This window comes from Piliocolobus tephrosceles, chromosome 21, assembly GCF_002776525.5.
Source record: "Piliocolobus tephrosceles isolate RC106 chromosome 21, ASM277652v3, whole genome shotgun sequence".
Taxonomy (NCBI): Eukaryota; Metazoa; Chordata; class Mammalia; order Primates; family Cercopithecidae; genus Piliocolobus; species Piliocolobus tephrosceles.
The window spans coordinates 39,163,233-39,185,204 of NC_045454.1; the positions used below are offsets into that span (position 1 = coordinate 39,163,233).

General features: G+C 53.2%; 2 protein-coding genes across 10 annotated transcripts in view; one reads left to right on the forward strand and one right to left on the reverse strand.

Annotated features, from left to right (window-relative positions):
• The window catches only part of CC2D1A (coiled-coil and C2 domain containing 1A), a 23,266-nt gene extending 5,234 nt beyond the window's left edge, over positions 1 to 18,032 (reverse strand). For 2 of the 6 annotated variants that reach the window (XM_023188618.1, XM_023188615.1), the window contains exons 1-17: positions 17,674 to 18,032; positions 13,500 to 13,635; positions 11,367 to 11,482; positions 11,211 to 11,276; positions 10,504 to 10,638; positions 10,171 to 10,405; positions 6,365 to 6,489; positions 5,963 to 6,035; positions 5,722 to 5,793; positions 5,497 to 5,627; positions 5,337 to 5,409; positions 4,572 to 4,705; positions 3,854 to 3,965; positions 3,597 to 3,769; positions 775 to 897; positions 623 to 681; positions 418 to 534 (exon numbers count right to left, since the gene is read on the reverse strand). In XM_023188618.1, coding sequence (XP_023044386.1) covers positions 418 to 534; positions 623 to 681; positions 775 to 897; positions 3,597 to 3,769; positions 3,854 to 3,965; positions 4,572 to 4,705; positions 5,337 to 5,409; positions 5,497 to 5,627; positions 5,722 to 5,793; positions 5,963 to 6,035; positions 6,365 to 6,489; positions 10,171 to 10,405; positions 10,504 to 10,638; positions 11,211 to 11,276; positions 11,367 to 11,482; positions 13,500 to 13,635; positions 17,674 to 17,733 — 1,940 coding nt within the window. In that variant the 5' untranslated portion in view covers positions 17,734 to 18,032. Of the gene's footprint in view, positions 1 to 417; positions 535 to 622; positions 682 to 774; positions 898 to 3,596; positions 3,770 to 3,853; positions 3,966 to 4,571; positions 4,706 to 5,336; positions 5,410 to 5,496; positions 5,628 to 5,721; positions 5,794 to 5,962; positions 6,036 to 6,364; positions 6,490 to 10,170; positions 10,406 to 10,503; positions 10,639 to 11,210; positions 11,277 to 11,366; positions 11,483 to 13,499; positions 13,636 to 13,756; positions 13,834 to 17,673 lie in introns of all 6 variants that reach the window. The other 4 variants (XM_023188621.2, XM_023188620.1, XM_023188619.1 and 1 more) reach the window with 4 other exon arrangements.
• C21H19orf57 (chromosome 21 C19orf57 homolog) overlaps positions 18,011 to 21,972 on the forward strand; it is a 26,082-nt gene continuing 22,120 nt past the window's right edge. For 2 of the 4 annotated variants that reach the window (XM_023188622.1, XM_023188624.1), the window contains exons 1-2: positions 18,011 to 18,461; positions 19,415 to 19,466. In XM_023188622.1, the coding sequence (XP_023044390.1) occupies positions 19,436 to 19,466 (31 nt within the window). In that variant the 5' untranslated portion in view covers positions 18,011 to 18,461; positions 19,415 to 19,435. The remainder of the gene's footprint in view (positions 18,462 to 19,414; positions 19,467 to 21,972) is intronic. The other 2 variants (XM_023188623.2, XM_023188625.1) reach the window with 2 other exon arrangements.

Sequence of the window (21,972 nt, forward strand, 5' to 3'; positions counted from 1 at the left end):
CTCCAGCCTGGGCAACAGAGCGAGACTCTGTCTCAAAATTAAAAAAAAAAAAAAAAAAAGTGCAGAAAATGATCCCCACTCCTCCTGGCGTGGGAAGACTTAATAGTACCAAGACCAACACCCACCAAAGCCATAACTCATCTCTGGTCTCCCATGGACTCACCCAGGCCCTGGGACAAGATACACCTTTGTACTCTCTAGATCTTTCCCAAATGTGTCACTGTGACTGCACCCTCGCCATCCTTCACTTGTATCTCATGCCTGCCCCAGGGCCTTTGCACGCTCTGTGCTCTTCCACCCATTCAAACTTTCCTCCAGATGTAAATCTTATGCCAGCTTCTGGGGAGCACACCCCCACCCCCCTGCCACCAAAGGGCCACTGGGGCCACGTGGTGGGGCATAGATCAGGAGCCTTACTTGATGACACTGAAGGTCCTTTGCTCAAAGCGGGCGGTGGGTGTGGGAAGACCCCGGGCGAAGGCTTGCTTCAGAATGTCCATGCTCCGCTTACAGTCTTCCGCCAACTTTTCAAACCTGCCGGTGGGAGGGCCCTGCTCATGTCCCTAGCCCCGGGGATGGGTGGTTGGGGGCGCAAGTGTCTGGCACAGGTCGGGGCACTTACTTGGTGGTTTCAGTGATGTTGCCCAGCTGGGTGAATTGGTTTGAGTGGTTTAGGCACATCTGGGGAAACAGAAGGCAGTGAGTTGAGGGAAGGGAAGAGAGGGGGAAGCAGGGTCACGCCCCTGGGGGACAGGCTGGGGGCCTCCCCCTCACCTCATGCTGCTGCCGTATGAGCTTGGTGAGTTCACCATAGCGCCGGGCGGCCTCCTGAGACAGACCTGGGCCGGGCCGCTGGACCAGGGCAAAGTCGTCCTTGTTGACAGGAGCGGGCGGCACCTGGGGAGGACGAGGCTGGTGGTGGGGGGATAAGGGGGACAAGCAGGCCCACCTAGGGCTCTGCAGAAATGTTGTTCTTCCTTGAGGGGGAGCATTCCCCAACCACGGCTCTGTCACCCTTCTCTGGTCTTTTTTTTTTGAGATGTAGTCTCGTTCTGTTGCCCAGTCTGGAGTACAGTGGCGCGATCTCGGCTCACTGCAACCTCTGCCTCCCGGGTTCAAGTGATTCTCCTGCCTCAGCCTCCCAAGTAGCTGGAATTACAGGCACGTGCCACCACACCTGGCTAATTTTTGTATTTTTAGTAGAGACAGGGTTTTACCGTGTTGGCCAGACTGGTCTCGAACTCCTGACCTCAAGTGATCCGCCAGCCTCAGCCTCCCTAATTGCTGGGATTACAGGTGTGAAAAGACCACACCCAGCCTCTATTCTTTCTTCTTGATCCTTCCATTGTCCCACTTAACAAGGGCATCCTTCAGTCACCCCAGAAATTATGTGTGGTGCCAGGGGCAGTGGCTCATGTCTATAATCCCAGAATTTTGGGAGGCTGAGGCAGGTACATTGCTTGAGCTCAAGAGTTGGAGAAATCATGTATGGAGCCTCTAATGTGCACTAGGCTCTGCTCTGGGGCTGGGGACACAGGGATGAAGAAGAGAGAACAAAATCCCTGCCCTCGTGGGGCTGACATTCTCTTGTAGGAGATGGGCAATAATCAGAAGAAATAAGTAAATCAGGCCGGGCGCGGTGGCTCAAGCCTGTAATCCCAGCACTTTGGGAGGCCGAGACGGGTGGATCACGAGGTCAGGAGATCGAGACCATCCTGGCTAACACGGTGAAACCCCGTCTCTACTAAAAATACAAAAACTAGCCGGGCGAGGTGGCGGGCGCCTGTAGTCCCAGCTACTCAGGAGGCTGAGGCAGGAGAATGGCATAAACCCAGGAGGCGGAGCTTGCAGTGAGCTGAGATCCGGCCACTGCACTCCAGTCCGGGTGACAGAGCGAGACTCCGCCTCAAAAAAAAAAAAAAAAGAAAGAAGTAAATCATATAAGAGAGTATAAGGTGATACATGCCACAGGGAAAGGCAGGGCTGGGAGGAGGAGCAGAGGGATCTGGGTGACAGGGAGGGATTTTAGACAGGTCAGGGTAGGCCTCCTGGAGATGCTGATGTCTGAGCAGAGACCTAATGAGGGGAGAAAGTGAACCATACAGGTGTCTGTGGGAAAAGCATTCAGGCAGAGGGAACTGCATGTGCAAAGGCCCTGAGGTTGCAGAGTGCTTGGTGTTTGAGGCTACCAGACAGCAAAGGGGAGAGTGGGCAAGGGGGCAGGTGAAAGAGACCAGGCAAGCCGGGCACTGTGGCTCGTGCCTGTAATCCCAGCACTTTGGGAAGTCGAGGCAGGTGGATTGCCTGAGGTCAGGAGTTCAGCCTGGCCAACATAGTGAAACCCCATCTCTACTAAAAATACAAAAATTAGCTAGGCGTGGTGGTGCATGACTGTAGTCCCAGCTACTCGGGAGGCTAAGGCAGGAGAATCGCTTGAGCCTGGGAGGTAGAGTTTGCAGTGAGCTGAGATCGTGCCACTGCATTCCAGCCTGGGCAACAGAGCGAGACTCTGTCTCAAAACAAAACAAAAAAGAGACCAGGCAAGGGAGGTGATGGGGCAGATCGTGCAGGCTTCATGGGCTGTGATAAGGTGCTATATATTTGTGTGTTTCTTGTGGTCTCTCAGTTAGAACATCCACTCCATGACAGTGAGTCTCACTGTGTTTCCCAAGCTGGTTTTGAACTCCTGGCCTCAAGCGATCCTCCCACCTCAGCCTCCCAAGTAGCTGGAATTACAGGTGTAACCCACCATGTCCAGAGAGAGTGTGAATTTTTGCCTTTTTTGCTCAAGGCCATGTCTCCAGTGCCCAGCAAAGACTACATGTCCCAGGCTCCTCTGAGGCTAAATGTAGCCATGTGACTGTTTGGGCCAATGGGAGGCAAGCAAAGGTGATGTCACTTCCTTGAACTGGGTGGCCTTTGCTGGGCACCCAGTTCAAGCTCCTCAAATGTTTCCTATTATGAGTACTATTCTATCACATGAGGAATCCTGGCTGTCTTTCTTTGAGGCGGGGGTCGCCATCCCCACTTCCCCAGGGAGAAAAATGATGCTGAGAGAGAAAGGAATGGTCCTGTCCAAAGTGGCAGAATCTAAGTCTCTCCCCAAATCTGATCCCCTCCCCTTCCCTAGTAATGGAGCTCAGGCTGGACACACAGTGCACCAACAAGAGACTACATGTTCCAGGCTCCTCTGTGGCTAAATGTGGCCATGTGACTTAGTTCTGGCCAATGGGAGGCAAGCAATAGTGATGTCGCTTCCTTTAAAAGGGACTACTAGCTCTGCCTCTTTCTCTAATCCTTCTGACAGGATCCACTTGGATCATGTGGACAAGGACAACCCCTTGGGTGTAGCAAAGCAATAAGGCAGAAGGAACTCAGGCCCTGGAGGACCTCCCATTTGCATAGCCCAGACTGCCCTGAGTGGTACATGCAAGAAACATAATAAATGTCTGTCTCATTTCAGCCACTGTCTTGGGAGGACCTGTTTGTTACAGCAGCTGGACCCTGACTAATACACTTCAGTTCACGTGGCTGCTAAGGGGCAGGAGCCTGAGCAGTGGGTGCCTGGGCAGTTCCCGCAAGCCCAGAGGGTTCACCTTGGTGATATCCACAGGCAGCCCATTGCGCGAGGCCTCCAGCATAGGCTCCAGTCCCTTGGCCTGGCGCAGGTGCATCTTGGCGCCCTCCACGTCGTTCTTCTGCTTGGCTCGAAGTGCGGCCTGCAGGAGCTGCTTCTTGCGGCCCTCTAGGAAGGCCAGCTGCTGCTGGGCTGTGGGCATAGGAGCTGCTATGGGTGCTGCCCAGGCCACAGCCAGGCAATAGGCAGCTGGGTCAAGGAGGGGGGGGTACCTACCTCTGGTGGATGTGGCTTTGGGGGGTGCTTTGGTTGCTGGGGTTGATCCTGACTGGGGAGCCCTTGAGGGTGGGGCTTTGGGCTGGGCTGTGGGGGCCACAGGGCTGTTCTGCTGTGGAGGAAGAGAGAGGATGTTAAGAGATTTCGTAGCACCTGTTATGAGTCTAGTCCCCAAGGATCAGGGTCTGACACTGACAACAGTGGTCATTTAGTGGGCTCCCAGGACTTTGCTATTCCCCTGCCTCACCCAAAGCCCCTGGCTCCAAACACCTTATTTTTATTTTATTTTTTTTTTTTTGAGACAGAGTCTTGCTGTATCGCCCAGGCTGGAGTACAGTAGCATGATCTTGCAACCTCTGCCTCCCAGTTCAAGCAATTCTCACCAAACACTTTTTTTTTTTTTTTTTTAGTTTGTCTTGGAGATGAGGTCTTGCTCTGTCGCCCAGGCTGGAGTACAGTGGCACGACCATGGCTCACTGCAGCCTTGAGCTCCTTAGTTCGGGCGATTCTCCCACCTCAGTCTCCCAAGTAGCAGGGACTACAGGTGAGTCCCACCATGCCTGGCTAATTTTTAAAACATTTTTTGCAGAGATGGGGGTCTCACTATGTGGCCCAGGCTGGTCTCAAACTCCTGGCCTCAAGTGATCCTCCCAGCTTGGATTCCCAAAGTGCTGGGACTACAGGTGTGAGCCAGTGCACCCGGCCCCAACCCTCAAACCTTCTTAGGCACCTCATCCTCTTCATCCTCTGGGCCTTCATCCTGGTTGGCCAGCTTCATGGCAGTCTCCAGGACACCCACCAGACTCTGCTGGGTGGGTTTGGTGGCCTCCAGGCCCTGGATGGGGGGAAAGCCTGGGCGGCCAGTCGAGGCCTAGTTACTGTGTGTCAGGATGGAGACCAACTCACACCATTATGGTGGAGATGCAGATTCCTCCCCCACCTACAGAGTCTTGGGCCTTTACTTTTGTATTTTTTTAATTGTGTGTTTTTTTTTTTTTTTTTTGAGACAGGATCTCGGTCTGTTGCCGGGGCTGGAGTACAGCGGCATGATCTGGAGTAGGACTGCAGGCGTGCACCTCCATACCAGGCTAATTTTTAAATTTCTTGTAGCCACAGGGTCTCGCCATGTTGAACTCCTGGTCTTGAACTCCTGACCTCAAGTGATGCTCCCACCTCAGCCTCCCAAACTGCTGGGATTACAGGCGTGAACAGCCACGTCCAGCCGGTTTGCCAATTTCTAGGGTGCAGACCCTTACATCATGTCTAATGTCAAGCTCCCACTGATTAACAAGTTTACAGAACCCCTGAATATGTTGTATTCAGATCCCTGAGCCCGTGCCATGGGGAGTAATAGCATCTGCCAACGCTCAGAGGCTGGAGGAACAGGAGCTTGGGGCACAGTCTGCCAGCGGCAGGGCTTACTGGGGGCGGGGCCTACTGGGGTGGGGCCTACTGGGGCGGAGCCTACCGGAGTGAGGCCTACCTGGGGGCACCGGCAATTCAGCGACATCCACGGCTCGGCCAGCCTTGTGAGCTCGGATGGCATCTTGGTATTGCTGCAAGGGCCACAGGTGTTAGGGCTGATTGTGGGAGGGCTCTGGGGCTGCCCATTCGCCCCACCTCCCCCGGAACCCCCGGGGCACCTTGACGATGCGCTCGTGCATTCGAGCTTTCCGCTGGTCCCCCTTGCTCTTGGCCTGGGCTGCAGCCACCTGGTACCGCTCCATCCGCTGCTCCAGCGCCTCCAGCAGGGTCCTCGGGGGTGGGGGGACCTCTGGGCCAGATAGGGGGACAAGGTTAAGAGTCAAGGGACGGGTAGACAGTCTGGCTTCAGTCTGCCCCCGACCCCAGAGGGTCCCACAACCTACCTGGTGTGGAGGGCGCCGTAGCGGGAGTCAGAGGCTGCGACGGTGGTGACGGTGGGTCTAGGGGCAGCTGGTCTAGGGACAGAGAGGTCCAGGCCAATGAGGGGCTTGCATGCTGCATCCCCAACAAGCTGGTCTGGCCTGAGGGTGGTCTCTGGGCCTGACCAACAGGGGTAGCAGCATCAAGGAGAACTTAGTGTATGCCTGAAACCATCCCGGACAGTGGGCATGGCAGAGTCCTCACCGGGTGGCGGCGGCAGGCAGGAGAGGTCCACCGGCTCCCCCCGGCTCAGGGCCTCCAAGACAGCATCAAAGCTCTGGGAGAAGGAAGAGATTAGAAGAGGAGGTGCAGTTGGGGGCTGGGACCTCGTGGGGAGCCTCCGGGCCCTGCCATGGCACCGAGGACTTCTAGCTCCCTCCCTTCCGTTTGTGCTATCTTGCTTAATCCTCTTCCAACACACGTGCCCATTTCACAGAGGGGGTAAACTGAGGCTCCAAGACTTACAGCAAACTATTGCTAGGGAGTGACCAGGCTAGGATGCAAATTTGGGTCAGCCTGACCCAGCAGCCCGGGTGCTTTGCCACCGGGCCATGTGGGAAGCATCCTGCCCCGTCCCTCCAGTCCTGTCTGTCGGGCTGGACGCACCTTAGCCACGCGGAAGTGTCTGGCGGCAGCAGCGGTATCTCCCTGCTGCTTGGCGTGGAGGGCAGCCAGCTTGTACTCACGCTGGCGGCTCTGCAACTGGGCCAGAGGGCCAGGGCTGCAGGGACCTGGAAGGGAGAACAACATACAGGAAGCCTCCAGGGCCTGGGCCAAGTTCACCGTGTAAACTATTTGTTATTTATTTATTTAATGTTTTTTTTTTTTCTTTTTCAGACAGAGCCTTGCTCTGTTGCCCACGCTGGGGTACAGTGGTGCAATCTCAGCTCACTGCAATTTCCGCCTCCTAGGTTCAAGCCATTCTCTTTCCTCAGCCCCCTGAGTAGCTGGGATTACAGGCACGTGCCCAGCTAATTTTTATGTTTTTAGTAGAGACAGGGTTTTGCCATGTTGGCCAGGCTGGTCTCAAAGTCCTGACCTCAGGTGATCTGCCTGCCTCAGCCTCCCAAAGTGCTGGGATTACAGGCGTGAACCACCACGCCCAGCCTTAACGTTTTTTTTGAGACTGATTCTTGCTCTGTTGCCCAGACTGGAGTGCAGTGGCACAATCTCGGCTCACTGCAACCTCCGCCTCCTGATTTCTGGCTAATTTTTGTATTCTTAGTAGAGATGGGGTTTCACCATGTTGGCCAGGCTGGTCTCAAACTCCTGACCTCAAGTGATCCACCTACCTCGGCCTTCCAAAGTGGTAGGATTACAGGCGTGAGTTACCATGCCTGGTCGTAGTTAATGTATTTTTTTTTAAAGAGAGAGAGTCTTGCTCTGCTGCTCAGGAGTATAGTGGCGTAATCATACCTCACTGTAGCTTCAAACACCTGGGCTTAGGCGATCCTCCCACCTCAGCTTCCTGAGTAGCTGGGGCTACAGAGCATGCACCAGCACGCCCGGCTAATTTTTTAAATTTTTTTTTAGAGATGGGGTCTCACTATGTTGGCCAGGCTAGTCTCGAACTCCTGGGTTCAAGCGATCCTCCCACCTCAGCTTCCCGAAGTGCTGAGATTACAAGCATGCGCCACCATGCCCAACTCCCTTTTTAAATAGATCCTGGGACTCACTTTTAGCAGTTGGGAATTTTGAGTCTTCTCTTATTTCCATCCACATCCCCCACAGAAATTTATGCTAACATGATATAGCTGTGTGTTTGAAAGCCTTTTTTGCCTACCCTATTGTATATTTATACAACCAAAATACATTTATGAAATGTGTTTGCAAAGTTGGGAAACTCAGTATTCAGTGCTTTTTAAACTGTGTTAGTTACAGTTTCAAATAATATGCTCGATATGTTTTCTGGGGAAGTACCTCAAAATTTAAAGCTCTAAGTGCAATTCTTAGTATAAAATAACACGGTACAATAAAGATACCACCCAGTGCCTACAAAATCTTGAAACACCCAGAAAATAGCACGCAGGATCTTTTTTTGAGACTAACAACTGGACCCATTGCTTTAAACTTAGGCTTACTTCCCTAAAAATAGGTTTGGAGGTAGAAGTGACATGCCTTTGACATTGTATTGGTTTTATTTCCTGTGATCATAAATCTTTCAGTGTTAAAAACAATGTGTTTCTGGGTCAAATTATTGTTATAATTATTACTAGCAGGTAATTGAGCAAAACCTAAATACATCAAGCTTATTTTATTTTATTTTATTTTTTGGAGACAGGGTCTCATTCTGTCACCCAGGCTGGAGTGCAATGGTGCAATCACAGCTCACTGCAGCCTCAACCTTCCAGGCACGAGTGATTCTCCCACCTCAGCCTCCCAAGTAGCTGGGACTACAGGCATGCACCACCGTGCCTGGCTAATTTTTAATTTTTTGTAGAGACACAGTTTCCCACGTTGCCCAGATGGATCTTGAACTCCTGGGTTCAAGTGATCCTCCCACCTTGGCCTCCCAGAGTGCTGGAATTATAGGTGTGAGCCACCACACCCAGCTGAGCTTTTTGGATTTGTTTGTTTATTTGTTTTGAGAAGGACTCTCGCTCTGTTGCCCAGGCTGGAGTGCAGTGGTGCGATCTCGGCTCGTTGCAAGCTCTGCCTTCCAGGTTCATGTGATTTTCCTGCCTCAGCCTCCCGAGTAGCTGGGACTATAGGCGCCCGCCACCACACCCGACAAATTTTTTTGTATTTTTAATAGAGACGGGGTTTCACTGTGTTAGCCAGGATGGTCTCAATCTCCTGACCTCATGATCCACCCGCCTAAGCCTCCCAAAGTGCCGGGATTACAGGCGTGAGCCACTGTGCCCAACCTGTTTGTTTGTTGAAACAGAGTCTTGCTCTGTCACCCAGGCTGGAATGCTGTGGTGTGAACGTGGCTCACTGCAACCCCTGCCTTCTGGGTTCAAGTGATTCTCTTGCTTCACCCACCCGAGTGGCTGGGACTACCAGCATGCGCTACCACGCCCAGCTAATTTTTGTATTCTTAGTAGAGATGAGGTCCCACCATGTTGGCCATGGCTGGTCTTGAACTCCTGGCCTCAAGTGATCCGCCTGCCTTGGTGTCCCAAAGTGCTGGGATTACAGGCTTGAGCGACCACACCCAGCCCCTGCTGAGCTATTTGATAGTTTTTATACACCAAGGGTAAAATTCTATCAGAAATGTACCTCTTTTGACATAATTGGAGCTGGGTCCAATCCCTAACAATCAGCTCGTTTCTCCCTTTCAATCCTTTTCTTTTTTTTCTTTTCCTTTTTTAAGAGATAAGATCTTGCTCTGTTGCCCAGACTTGGAGTGGCACGATCATGGCTCACTGCAGCCTTGAACTCCTGGACTCAAGTGAACCTCCCACCTCAGCCTCTCGAGTAGCTGGAACTATAGGCATGTACTACCACGCCCAGCTAATTTCTTAATTTTTTTTTTTTTTTGAGATGGAGACTCGCTCTGTCGCCCAGCATGGAGTACAAGTGGCATGATCTCAGCTCACCACAAGCTCTGCCTCCCGGGTTCATGCCATTCTCCTGCCTCAGCCTCCTGAGTAGCTGGGACTACAGGCGCTCGCTGCCACATCTGGCTAATTTTTTTTTATTTTTTTTTTATTTTTAGTAGAGACAGGGTTTCACCATGTTAGCCAGGATGGTCTTGATCTTCTGACCTCGTGATCCGCCTACCTCGGCCTCCCAAAGTGCTGGGATTACAGGCGTGAGCCACCACGCCTGGCCTAATTTCTTTATTTTTATGTAGCGATGGGTTCTTGCTATGTTGCCCAGACTGGTCTTGAACTCCTGGCCTCACAAAGTGCTGGGATTACAGGTATAAGCATCAGTACTTTTTTTTCTTTTTTTTTTTTTTTGAGATGGAGTCTTGCTCTGTCGCCCAGGCTGGAGTGCAGTGGCCGGATCTTGGCGAAGATCTTGGCAAGCTCCGCCTCCCGGATTTATGCCATTCTCCTGCCTCAGCCTCCCGAGTAGCTGGGACTACAGACGCCTGCCACCTCGCCCGGCTAGTTTTTTGTATTTTTTAGTAGAGACGGGGTTTCACCGTGTTAGCCAGGATGGTCTCAATCTCCTAACCTCGTGATCGGCCCGTCTTGGCCTCCCAAAGTGCTGGGATTACAGGCTTGAGCCACCGCGCCAGCCTATGTTTTATCATAATATTATAATAACAACAAAAAAACTCTCTGGGTATCCATGTCCTGCTTGGGAGGTATTCATGAACTCCAGGGGCTTGAAGACCCCAGGATTCAGGGTATTGAAAATATGTCACAATCAGTGCACAGCCTGCACCCCCCTAGAGCGGCATCCTGCCAGATGGCCCACTCGGATCCCACGTCAGCCCGGCCCTGCCCATCACCTACCTGGGGGCATCTGGGGCTTAGCCAAGCCCGGAGATGAGGCTGGGGCAGTGGGAGAAGGTCCCTCCAGGGTGACCCTGGGCTCCGGGGCTGATGCGATTCCAGGGCCCGGCTGGGTGGGTGCAGGGCTGCAGTTAGGTGTGGATGCTGGGCCTTTTCCTATGGCCACTGGCGGCGGGATGTCTGCTTCGTCAATGGCATTGCCCTTCCGGACAGAGGCCAGCAGGTTTTCCAGTGTCTGCGATAAGGCGTGAGTATTGGTTTGGGAGAAGCCAAGAGCTTGGTGCGGGACATCGGGGTGGCGGGGTCCCTGTACCCTGCCCTCTGCCCACTTACTTTAAGCCCCCGGTCGTAGCGCCGCATCTTGGCGCTGTCTCCAGCTTGCCTGGCGCTTTCAATTGCTGCCTGATAGAGCGCCAGCCTCTCCTGCAAGGTGGCCTCCAGCCCCGGATGGGGGGCCTCAGGCTTTGGCTGTGGGAGGGCAGGGGCACAGTGTGGGCGGTGACCCCACTTGGGATGCCCTTGTCAGCCTCTTCTGCAGTAATAGTCAGCCACATGTCATTCCTGGACCAGCCTCCCCCGCCCCAGTGAGGCAGAAATCATGGTCCCCATTTCCCAGTGGAGGGAATGGGGTTTCAGAAGCATCATGTGACCCGCCTGATGTCACGTGGCTGTGAAGGACAAGGGTGGGCCGGGTTGCAGTGGCTCACGCCTATAATCCCAGCACTTTGGGAGGCCAAGGCAGGAGGATCACTTGAGGTTGGGACCAGCCTGGCCAACATGGAAAAACCCCATCTCTACCAAAAAATACAAAAATTAGCCAGGTGTGGTGGCGCACACCTGTAATCCCAGCTACTGGGGAGGCGGAGGTGGGAGGATCGCTTGAACCCGGGAGGCAGAGGTTGTAGTGAGCTGAGATGGCACCACTGCACTCCAGCCTGGGTGATACAGCAAGACTCCATCTCATAAGAAAAAGGTAGGCCTTGAACCCCGGACTGTCTGTTGGGTTGTGGTTCAAGGGAGTGGGGTCATCCGAACTGTACCTGGGCCACAGGAGGGGGGGTCTCTGAAGCCTTCTGCTCCTCTCCAAGGACCTCATTTAGCTCCGCCTGCAGGGACACACGGCCGGGGGCAGGACATGAGGGCATGCTCGATGGGGGCAATGGGATAAGAGCCCCCACCCTGCCCTTAGTGCTCACCAGTAGGTCATCATCAGCCTCCAAGTCATCCTCATCCGTGCCCTCCTCCTCATCCTCATCCGGGTCTCTCATGCACAGGCTGGCCATCTTCTCAATGGCCTCCATTGGCAGGGGACCTGGCGGTAGGGGGATACCCCAGGTGGGCCAGGGTTGTACACCAAGAGCCCCCGTTTCCCATCCCGGACATGTTAGGTGATCCCACCTCTTGTTGACTTCCCCATTTCATCTCTTCCTTATTCAGCCTCAGGTCTGGGGCCTGGCTCTCTGAATTCAAAACCCAGCTCTGCAGACTGGACACAGTGGCTCACGCTTGTAATCCCAGTATTTTGGGAGGCCGAGGCAGAAGGAACACTTGAGGTCAGGAATTTGAGACCAGCCTGGCCAACATGGTGAAACCCCGTCTCTACTAAAAATACAAAAATTGCTGGGCACGGTGGCTCACGCTTGTAATCCCAGCACTTTGGAGGCCGAGGCGGGCGGATCACAAGGTCAGGAGATCGAGACCACGGTGAAACCCCGTCTCTACTGAAAATACAAAAAATTAGCCAGGCGCGGTGGCGGGCGCCTGTAGTCCCAGCTACTCAGGAGGCTGAGGCAGGAGAATGGCGTGAACTCGGGAGGCGGAGCTTGCAGTGAGCCGAGATCGTGCCAGTGCACTCCAGCCTGGGCAACAGAGCAAGACTCTGTCTCAAAAAAAAAAAAAAAAAAAAATACAAAAATTAGCTGAGCATGGTGGCACGTAATCCCAGCTGCTGGAGAGGCTGAGGCAGGAGAATCACTTAAATCCAGGAGGCAGAGGTTGCAGTGAGCTGAGATTGCGCCACTGCACTGCAGCCTGGGCAACAGAGCAAGGGTTTGTCTCAAAACACACACACACACACACACACACACACCAAAAAAACAACAAACCCAGCTCTGCAACTTTCTCTCTGTGAGACCTTGGGCAAGTGAGGTCACCTCTCTGGGCCTCAGTTTCTCCCTCTGTGACATGGGGATAACAACAGTTCCTCCTTCATAGGTAGGTTGGAACACAGAAGGTCAATGAAGCTCTTAGAACAGTATATTGCCAGTATCTTTTTATTAGTTATGTTACACTCTATAAAGCTGCCTTGAAGACTAAATTAATGACTATAAGACTATTGTTCCTAGGGGAAATTTAAGGTTAGGTTCCTGTGAGCCTCCAGTCATAACCTTTTTTGGAGACAGGATCTTGCTCTGTCACCCAGGCTGGAGTGCAGTGTCCCAATCAGAGCTCACTGCAGCCTCAAACTCTTGGTCTCAAGTGATCTTCCTGCCTCAACCTCCCAAGTAGTTGAGACTACAGGCATGCGCCACCACACCAAGCTCTGGTCACAAAATTTTAATCAACTGATCAATACACAACCTTGCTCCATGCGTGTTTCTGTTTGAAGACATCTTACCGAATAGATATTGTTCATTCATTAACTTTGAATTCACAGCCAATAGCACAGTAATTAATGCCTGAATGAAGCTTCTCTCTTTTCTTGGAGACAGGACCTTGCTCTGTTGCCCAGGCTGGAGTGCAGTGGCGCGATCTCTGCTCACTGCAACCGCTGCCTCCTGGATTCAAGCGATTCTCATGCCTTAGCCTCCCGAGTAGCTGGGATTACAGGCGTTCACCACCAGGCTCGGCTAATTTTTGTATTTTTAGTAAAGACGGGGTTTCACCATGTTGGCCAGGCTGCTTTCGAGCTCCTGGCTCCAAGTGATCTGCCCACCTTGGCCTCCCAGAGTGCTGGGATTATAGGCGTGAGCCACTGCGCCCAGCTGACATGAGCTTATGGTGTGTGAGGGGGCCCTGGGCGAAATACGGACTCTAGAAGATTAATTCCTATAACATGGTTATTATTCCAGTTTTACAGATGGTAAAACTGAGGCCAAAGCACATGATGTGACTCATCAGGTCACATAGCCAGTAAGTGGCAGAGCTCGGATTCCAACTCTCAGTCTGGGTCCAGAGTTGATCTTGACCCTCTTACCCAGACCATCGGCTCCCGGAGAACAGGGGTCTTCTCTGTCTTCTTTCCCCTACCTACCCAGTGCCCCCAGTTCTGCACCCGAACCACTTGCAGGAGATCAGAAAATGTTCTGAGGGTGTGTTAACCATCTCACCTTTCCCTTTGAGCTTCTCCAGAGCTGGGGGCTGGCCCCCGACCAAAGCCAAGAACTCGGCCTCCAGTTCTTCATCGTTAACTCTGTCCTCAGGGATCATCAGGCCATCTGGGGAGAGGTCAACCAGCAGGCCCAGCTAGGGGGACAGCAAGGGTTCAGTCAGACCTTTGGTTCACCACATGGCTAGAGGCAGTCATGATGGCTGGAGAGTCCCCTTGGGAGGAAGGAAACAAGGTCTCCCAGGGAAAGCTATTTACCTGAGGAGTGTCAGGAGACTGGAACGAGCCCAGAACAGGTGTTATAAGACAAGCCAGGCCCTCTGGCACAGTTCAACCTGGGGCAAAGGGCAAGAGACCCAGCTCTCTGATCTGAATCCACACTTATGATGTGCTGCTGGGCCAAGTTCAGTGGGAAAAGCAGGCCCCTAGCTGGGTGCAGTGGCTCACGCCTGCCATCCCAGCACTGTGGGAGGCCAAGGCAAGAGGACAGATTGTGTCTGGGAGTTCCAGACCAGCCTGGGCAATACAGTGAGACCCCCATCTCTACCAAAAAAGAAACTTTTTTTTTTTTTTTTGAGACAGAGTCTCGCCCTGTTACCCAGGCTGGAGTGCAGTGGTGCGGTCTCGGCTTACTGCAACCTCCGCCTCCCAGGTTCACGCCATTCTCCTGCCTCAGCCTCCTGAGTAGCTGGGACTACAGGCGCCCGCCACCACGCCTGGCTAATTTTTTTTTTTTTTTTTGTATTTTTAGTAGAGACGGGGTTTCACCGTGTTAGCCAGGATGGTCTCCATCTCCTGACCTCGTGATCCACCTGCCTCGGCCTCCCAAAGTGCTGGGATTACAGGAAAAAAAACTTTAAAAAATTATCTGGGAGTTGGCCGGGTGCGGTGGCTCACGCCTGTAATCCCAGCACTTTGGGAGGCCGAGGCGGGCGGATCATGAGGTCAGGAGATCGAGACTATCCTGGCTAACATGGTGAATAACACAGTGAAACCCATCTCTACTAAAAATACAAAAAATTAGCCGGGCATAGTGGCGGGCACCTGTAGTCCCAGCTACTCGGGAGGCAGAGGCAAGAGAATGGCGTGAACCTGGGAGGCAGAGCTTGCAGTGAGCTGAGATCGCACCACTGTACTCCAGCCTGGGCAACAGAGCGAGATTCTGTCTCAAAAAAAAAAAAAAATTAGTTGGGGGTTGTGGTGTGTGCCTGTGGTCCCAGCTACTCAGAAGTCTGAGGGAGGAGGATCACTTGAGCTGGGGGAGGTCAAGGCTGCAGTGAGCCATGACTGCGCTATGGCCCTCCACCTGGGCAACAGAGTAAAGCCCTGTCTAAAGGAAAGGAAGAAAGAGAGATGGAGCAGTGGAGGGAGACAGGGAGGGAGGAAGGAGGGAAGGAAGGAAAAAAGGAAGGAAGGAAGGAAGGGAAGAAAGGAGGGAGGGAGGAAAGCAGGCCCCACACTTTGCCCAAAGCAAAGCTACTCTGTACACTTGGGCTTTTCTTTCCAGCATCCTCAGCAGAGGGGCTATGTGGGAAGGTTGGGGCTTCAAGAGCAATTAGAAGCCCTGACGGCTGCATGCAGTGGCTCACACCTGTAATCCCAGCACTGTGGGAGGCCGAGGCAGGCAGGTCGCCTGAGGTCAGGAGTTCGAGACCAGCCTAGCCAACGTGGTGAAACCCCATCTCTACTAAAAATACAAAAATTAGCTGGGTGTGGTGGTGGTGTCTGCAATCCCAGCTACTCAGGAGGCTGAGGCAGGAAAATTGCTTGAACCTGGGAGGTGGAGGTTGCAGTGAGCTGAGATTGCACCACTGAACTCCAGCCTGAGCGACAGAGCAAGACTCTGTCCCCGCCCCCCCACGGACCCGCCCCAAAAAAAGCAGGCTGGGCGTGGTGGCTCACGCCTGTAATCCCAGCACTTTGGGAGGCCGAGGTGGGTGGATCAGGAGGAAAGGAGATCAAGACCATCCTGGCTAACACGGTGAAACCCCGTCTCTACTAAAAAGACAAAAAAATTAGCCGGGCATGGTGGCAGGTGCCTGTGGTCCCAGCTACTCAGGAGGCTGAGGCAGGAGAATGGTGTGAACCTGGGAGGCGGAGCTTGCATTGAGCCGAGATCGCGCCACTGCACTCCAGCCTGAGCAACAAGAGCGAAACTCTGTCTCAAAAAAAATAAAATAAAATAAAATAAAGAAATAAAGAAAAGAAACATAAAAAAATTAGCCGAGTGTGGTGGTGGGAGCCTGTAATCCTAGCTACTCCAGAGGCTGAGACAGGAGAATCGCTTAAACCCGGGAAGCGGAGGCTGCAGTGAGCCGACACTGCGCCACTGCACTCCAGCCTGGGGCGAGAGAGCAAGACTCCATTTCAAAAGCAAATAGACAAAAAAAGAAGTCCTAACCACAATGCAAGTTTGCCATGCAGACCCGTCTTCCTATCTTGGTTAATGACCAATCATGATGTGACAACATTGTGTTTAACCATATGAAATTGCCTTTCCTGGCTGGGCGTGGTGGCTCAAGCCTATAATCCCAGCACTTTGGGAGGCTGAGACGGGCGGATCACAAGGTCAGGAGATCAAGACCATTCTGGCTAACACGGTGAAACCCCGTCTCTACTAAAAAAAAATACAAAAAACTAGCCAGGCGAGGTGGCGGGCGCCTGTAGTCCCAGCTACTCGGGAGTCTGAGGCAGGAGAACGGCATAAACCCGGGAGGCAGAGCTTGCAGTGAGCTGAGATCCGGCCACTGCACTCCAGCCTGGGCGACAGAGCGAGAATCCGTCTCAAAAACAAAAAGAAATTGCCTTTCCTGTAGGTAAAAAATGGCCAAATATTGGCAATTATGTATGGCTCCACCAACTAGTAATAATGATAATAGTGACATTTATTGAGTGCTGTGTTCTAGCACTTTCCATAAACTATCTCATTTACTCTTTACAACTGTCCTGTAATGTAGGGTCTCTTGGAGGTCTCCATTTTTTATTATTTATTTATTTTTTTTGAGAAGGAGTCTCACTCTGATACCCAGTCTGGAATGCAGTGGCGCGATCTCGGCTCACTGCAACATCCACCTCCCGGTTCAAGCGATTCGGCCACCTCAGCCTCCCAAGTAGCTGGGATTACAGGTGCCCACCACCATGCCTAGCTAATTTTTGTATTTTTAATAGAGATGGGGTTTCGCCATGGCCTCCCAAAGTGCTGGAATTACAGGTGTGAGACACCGCACCCGGCTTCCATTTTTAATTTTTAATTTTTACTTTAGAGAAAGAGTCTTGTTCTATCACCTAGGCTGGGGCAGAAGTAGTGCGATCATAGCTCACTGCAGTCTTGAACTCCTGGACTCAAACAATCCTCCCTTCTTAGCCTCCCAAGTAGCTAGGACTACAGGCACATGCCACCATACCCAGTTAGTGTTTTTATTTTTTGTTGAGACGGGGGGTCTCACTTTTGCCCAGGCTGGTCTCAAACTCTGGCCTCAAATGACTCTCCCACCTCTGCCTCCACCTCCTGAAGTGCTGGGATTACAGAGGTCTCCATTTTACAGATGAGAAAGCTGAGGCTCAGAGCTGTAAAGTCAAATGTCCAATGTACAGAGGCCAGGAGGGAACTTCAGGTCAGCTAGACTCTAATATCTGAACACCAAGCTATGTCCTGGGCTCCTTCCATCAAAACAGAAAAATCAAACTATCTGGTGCCTGGGGCAGAGGAGTTGGGAGAGGGAGAAGGGGCCCAGCCACAGTGCCATAAGCTTATGGCTGGGGCCCTGGATTTGTGCTTAGCTCTGGCCAAGCTGTTAATCCCTATGACCTTGGGCAGATGTCTTCACGTCTCTGAGTCTCAAAGTCCTCATCTGTACAATGGAATAAAAAGAGTCTGGCATGGCCCGACTGATGCAAGGGTTTGATGTGTCAAGTCCGAGGACTGCCCCTCCCCGACTGGAGCAGCTGTGGCAACAGGTGGCCCCGAACCTGGGGCAGGGCCCCAGGAGCTGGGGAGCCAAGGCCAGTAGACCACACTTGAGTGGGGTTGGGGCCTCACCTGGAGGCGGGGGCGGGGACCGGGGCTTACCTGGGGGGCGGAGATCGGGCCTCCCTGGGGGGGGTGGGGCCCCTCCCTGAGTGTGTGACCGGGGTGGGGAGGGATCCCCAGGTCGCGCCGTGGGGCGCAGACTCACCTGGCGGGCGGCCGCGGCGCCTCTACCCGGAGGTCCCGGGGGTCCTTTCCTCTTGTGCATCTTCCAGGCTGGATGCCCGAACCACCTGCCCCCAAGCCCGGCCTTGCCCTGCCTCCTTCCCTGGGCCCTCTCGCCGCGCACGCGCCCTTCCTGAGTCCTGCAACCCTCGTCGGCGCTCCGCGGCCGTCGATCCCGAGCCCTCGCCTCCCTGCTTGGCCGCCCCACTTCCGCCTCGGGCCTCGGGCGCCGCCGCACCGGAGCGCGGCCACTGGACTCGCCGGGTCCGCCGAGCCGAAACTACAACTCCCGGCAGGCAGTGCGCGGGCACGCATGCGCTTGGCAGGGGCGGTGCTCACTGTCGCGGGCTGCATGGGCGGTGCTCGCGTCGCGCATGCGCGGGGCGGGGCCTCGCGAGGCGCGGGAAAGAGGCAGAGCGCTCGCAGGTGGGAGGGGCGGCGACCTCTGTGAGATTCACAGCGTCCCTCAGTCACCGATAGGCTCCGGCTTCACGTGGGCTCTCGGCCTGTGGAGTCCTCACTTTTCGGTGGTCGACGTAGTGTCAGTGTGGGGCTTGTCACCGGGAGCGGGGTCTACAGCGCCCACCCTCAGGCCTTTCCATCCTTCAGCGCCCGACTCGAGGCCTCCAGGCTTCTGTGAGGGCCCATTTGGCCATTTATTTTTTCCAAAAAGAGTAAACGCTGGTAATTCAAGCGACTTATTCCCAACGGATACAGGCAGAGTTCGTTTCTGATAAGGACAGAGGGTCCTCAGCGACTTCTGTGGCCCAGGTCCGTTTTGGCTTGCCTGACCCCCAACGCTGGGAGAAACCGGCCTGTGGCAGCTCTTGCCCCTCCAAGGACGCAACTGTCCCCTTTAAAGTGGCATGATCTTGGCTCACTGCAACCTCTGCCTCCTGGGTTCAAGCGATCCTCGTGCCACAGCCTCCTGAGTAGCTGGGATTACGGGTGTGTGCCACCATGCCTGGCTAATTTTTTTTTTTTTTTTGAGACGGAGTCCGGCTCTGTCGCCCAGGCTGGAGTGTAGTGGAGCGATCTCGGCTCACTGCAAGCTCCGCCTCCTGGGTTCAAGGAATTCTGTCTCCGCCGTCCGAGTAGCTGGGATTACAGGTGTGTGCCACCACACCCAGCTAATTTTTATACTTTTAGTAGAGACAGACGGGGTTTCACCGTATTGGTCAGGCTAGTCTGGAACTCCTGACCTCAAGTGATCTGCCCACCTCAGCCTCCTAAAGTTCTGGGATTACAGGCGTGAGCCACCTGCGCCCAGCCTAATTTTTGTATTTTTAGTAGAGAGGGGGTTTCACCATATTGGCCCGGCTGGTCTCCAAAGGCCCCAGAGGCCCCTGGAGAGTCCTCAAGTGTCCTTGGAAGGGCCCCCAGATACCCCAGTCGGGAGGGGCTTCACACAGGCTGTTTCATCCCAGGGACCAGAGTGTGGGTCCCCAGGGCTTCCCATAAGGACCCCCCAGGTCCCATTTGTCTTTCAGGTCCTGGGCGTAAGATCTTTAGTTTGGAGGAGGTTTGAATTCCTACCTGGCCGTGGCCCAAAGTGGCTGTGACCCTGTGTCCCATGCTGTGTTCCAATGGGAGCCATCTGACCCCTGGGGCAGCCACATGGGCTGAGGTGGAGGCGGGGGTAACCTCTGCTCTCAGCCAAAGCCACTGGATATAAACAGAGACAGGGACTGCTTATAATGATGAGAGATTTTGCTTGTTTTCAGATTTCTCAAGGGGAAGATAAAATGACAAAGAGGAAGAAGCTGCGGACCTCAGGTATGTTCATTCAAATAAACACTTCTTGATTTCTACTTCTGCTCGTGCGAAGAATGTGGGCTTGTGTATTGCAGATTTGGCTAACACAACTGCCCCAACCTCCTTACAAGAAAGTAAAGATTGGCCAGGTGCGGTGGCTCGTGCCTGTAATCCCAGCACTTTGGGAGGCGGAGGCGGGCAGATCACAAGGTCAGGAGTTTGAGACCAGCCTGACTAACATGGTGAAACCCCATCTCTACTGAAAATACAAAAATTAGCCAGGTGTTGTGGCACGTGCCTGTAGTCCCACCTACTCGGGAGGCTGAGGCAGGAGAGTCGCTTGAACCCGGGAGTCTGATGTTGCAGTGAGCTGAGATGGTGCCAGTGCACTCCAGCCTGGGCAACAGAGCAAGACTCTGTCTCAAAAAAAAAAAAAAAGAAGGCGCCTATAGTCCCAGCTACTTGGGAGGCTGAGGCAGGAGAGTGGCGTAAACCCGGGAGGCGGAGCTTGCAGTGAGCTGAGATCCAGCCACTGCACTCCAGCCTGGGCGACAAAGCGAGACTCCGTCTCAAAAAAAAAAAAAGAAGAAGAAGAAAAGGATTTAATTCATGCTGGTAAGAAAAATAGAAGGCCAGATGTGGTGGCTCACACCTGTAATTCCAGCACTTTGGGAGGCCAAGGTGAGCAGATCGCTTGAGTCCAGGAGTTCGAGACCAGCCTGGGCAACATAGCGAGATCCTGTCTCTACAGTGTAAAGTAAGGAAATTAGCTGGGCATGGCGGTGGCAGGCATCTATAGTCCCAGCTACTGGGAGGTGGAGGTTGCAGTGAGTCAAGATCGTACCACTGCACTCCAGCCTGACTGATAAGAGTGAGGCCCTGTCTCAAAAAAGAAAGAAAGAAAGAAAAATAGAAATAAAGGTGGCCGGGCGCGGTGGCTCAAGCCTGTAATCCCAGCACTTTGGGAGGCCGAGGCCAGCGAATCACGAGGTCAAGAGTTTGAGACCATCCTGGCTAACATGGTGAAACCCCATCTCTACTAAAAATACAAAAAACTAGCCGGGCGAGGTGGCGGGCGCCTGTAGTCCCAGCTACTCGGGAGGCTGAGGCAGGAGAATGGCGTAAACCCAGGAGGCGGAGCTTGCAGTGAGCTGAGATGGCGCCACTGCACTCCAGCCTGGGCGACAGAGCGAGACTCCGTCTCAAAAAAAAAAAAAAGAAATAATGGAGAGGGCATACAGGAAAAGTAAAAGTGAAAGTTTTCTGGAGCTTCTGCAAGCCTCTGGTGGGGTCCCACAGCTTAGAGGAGGCCTCCCCAGGCTTCAGGGCAGCGGGACAGCCTCCCTGCAGAACGAGTCCTAGAGATGACCCCTGGAATAATGCTTGATGTACTACAAGGCCACCTGGTGTGTGGCTGAGTGTTTTACTCTGGGGCCCAAAACCTGGGTTCATCCCAGTTCTGCTCACTGTGTGGTGGTGGATGAGTTCCTCTGTGCCTGAGTTTCCCCTTTTGTAAATTGGGGATAATAAAAGCCACCACCCTTTCCTTTAGAGCGGTATTTATCAACTAGGTGAGAGGAAGGGATTTTGATCCCCAGGGGATAGTTGGCAATGTTTGGAGACTTTTTTTTTTGGAGACCAAGTCTGACTCTGTTGTCCAGGCTGGAGTGCAGTGGCGAGATCTTGGCTCACTGCAGCCTCCACCTCCCGGGTTCAAGTGATTCTGCAGCCTCAGCCTCCTGAGTAGCTGGGACTACAGATGTACACCACTACACCTGCCTAATTTTTGTATTTTTAGTAGGGATAGGGTTTCACAATGTTGGCCAGGCTCGTCTCAAACTCCTGACCTCAGGCAATCCGCCTGCCTCAGCCTTCCAAAGTGCTGGGATTGCAGGTGTGAGCCACTGTGCCCGGCCTAGAGACTTTTTTTGGTTTTCATAACTGGGGAAATGATACTGACATCTAGTGAGTGGAGGCCAGGGATGCTGCTCAAATATCCTACCATGCATAGGATGCTCCCCAACCACAGAGAATGATCCAATCCCAAATGTCCTCCAAGGTGGGGAATCCTGCCCTTAGAGCTCACATGTGGATTAATATCTGTAAAGCATGCAGAACTGACCTAAGGCAGTACACAAATGTAGACTGCTGTTAGCAATTCTTCTTCCAGACTTTCTTTTTTTTATTTTTATTTTATTTATTTATTTATTTTTGATACGGCGTCTTGCTCTGTCACCCAGGCTGGAGTGCAGTGGTGCGATCTTGGCTCATGGCAAGCTCCTCCTCCCGGGTTCACACCATTCTCCTGCCTCAGTCTCCCGAGTAGCTGGGACTACAGGTGCCTGCCACCACGCCAGGGTAACTTTTTTGTAATTTTAGTAGAGACAGGGTTTCACTGTGTTAGCCAGGATAGTCTCAATCTCCTGACCTCATGATCCGCCCGCCTTGGCCTCCCAAAGTGCTGGGGTTGCAGGTGTGAGCCACCGCGCCCGGCTCTTCCAGACTTTTTTTTTTTTTTTTTTTTTTT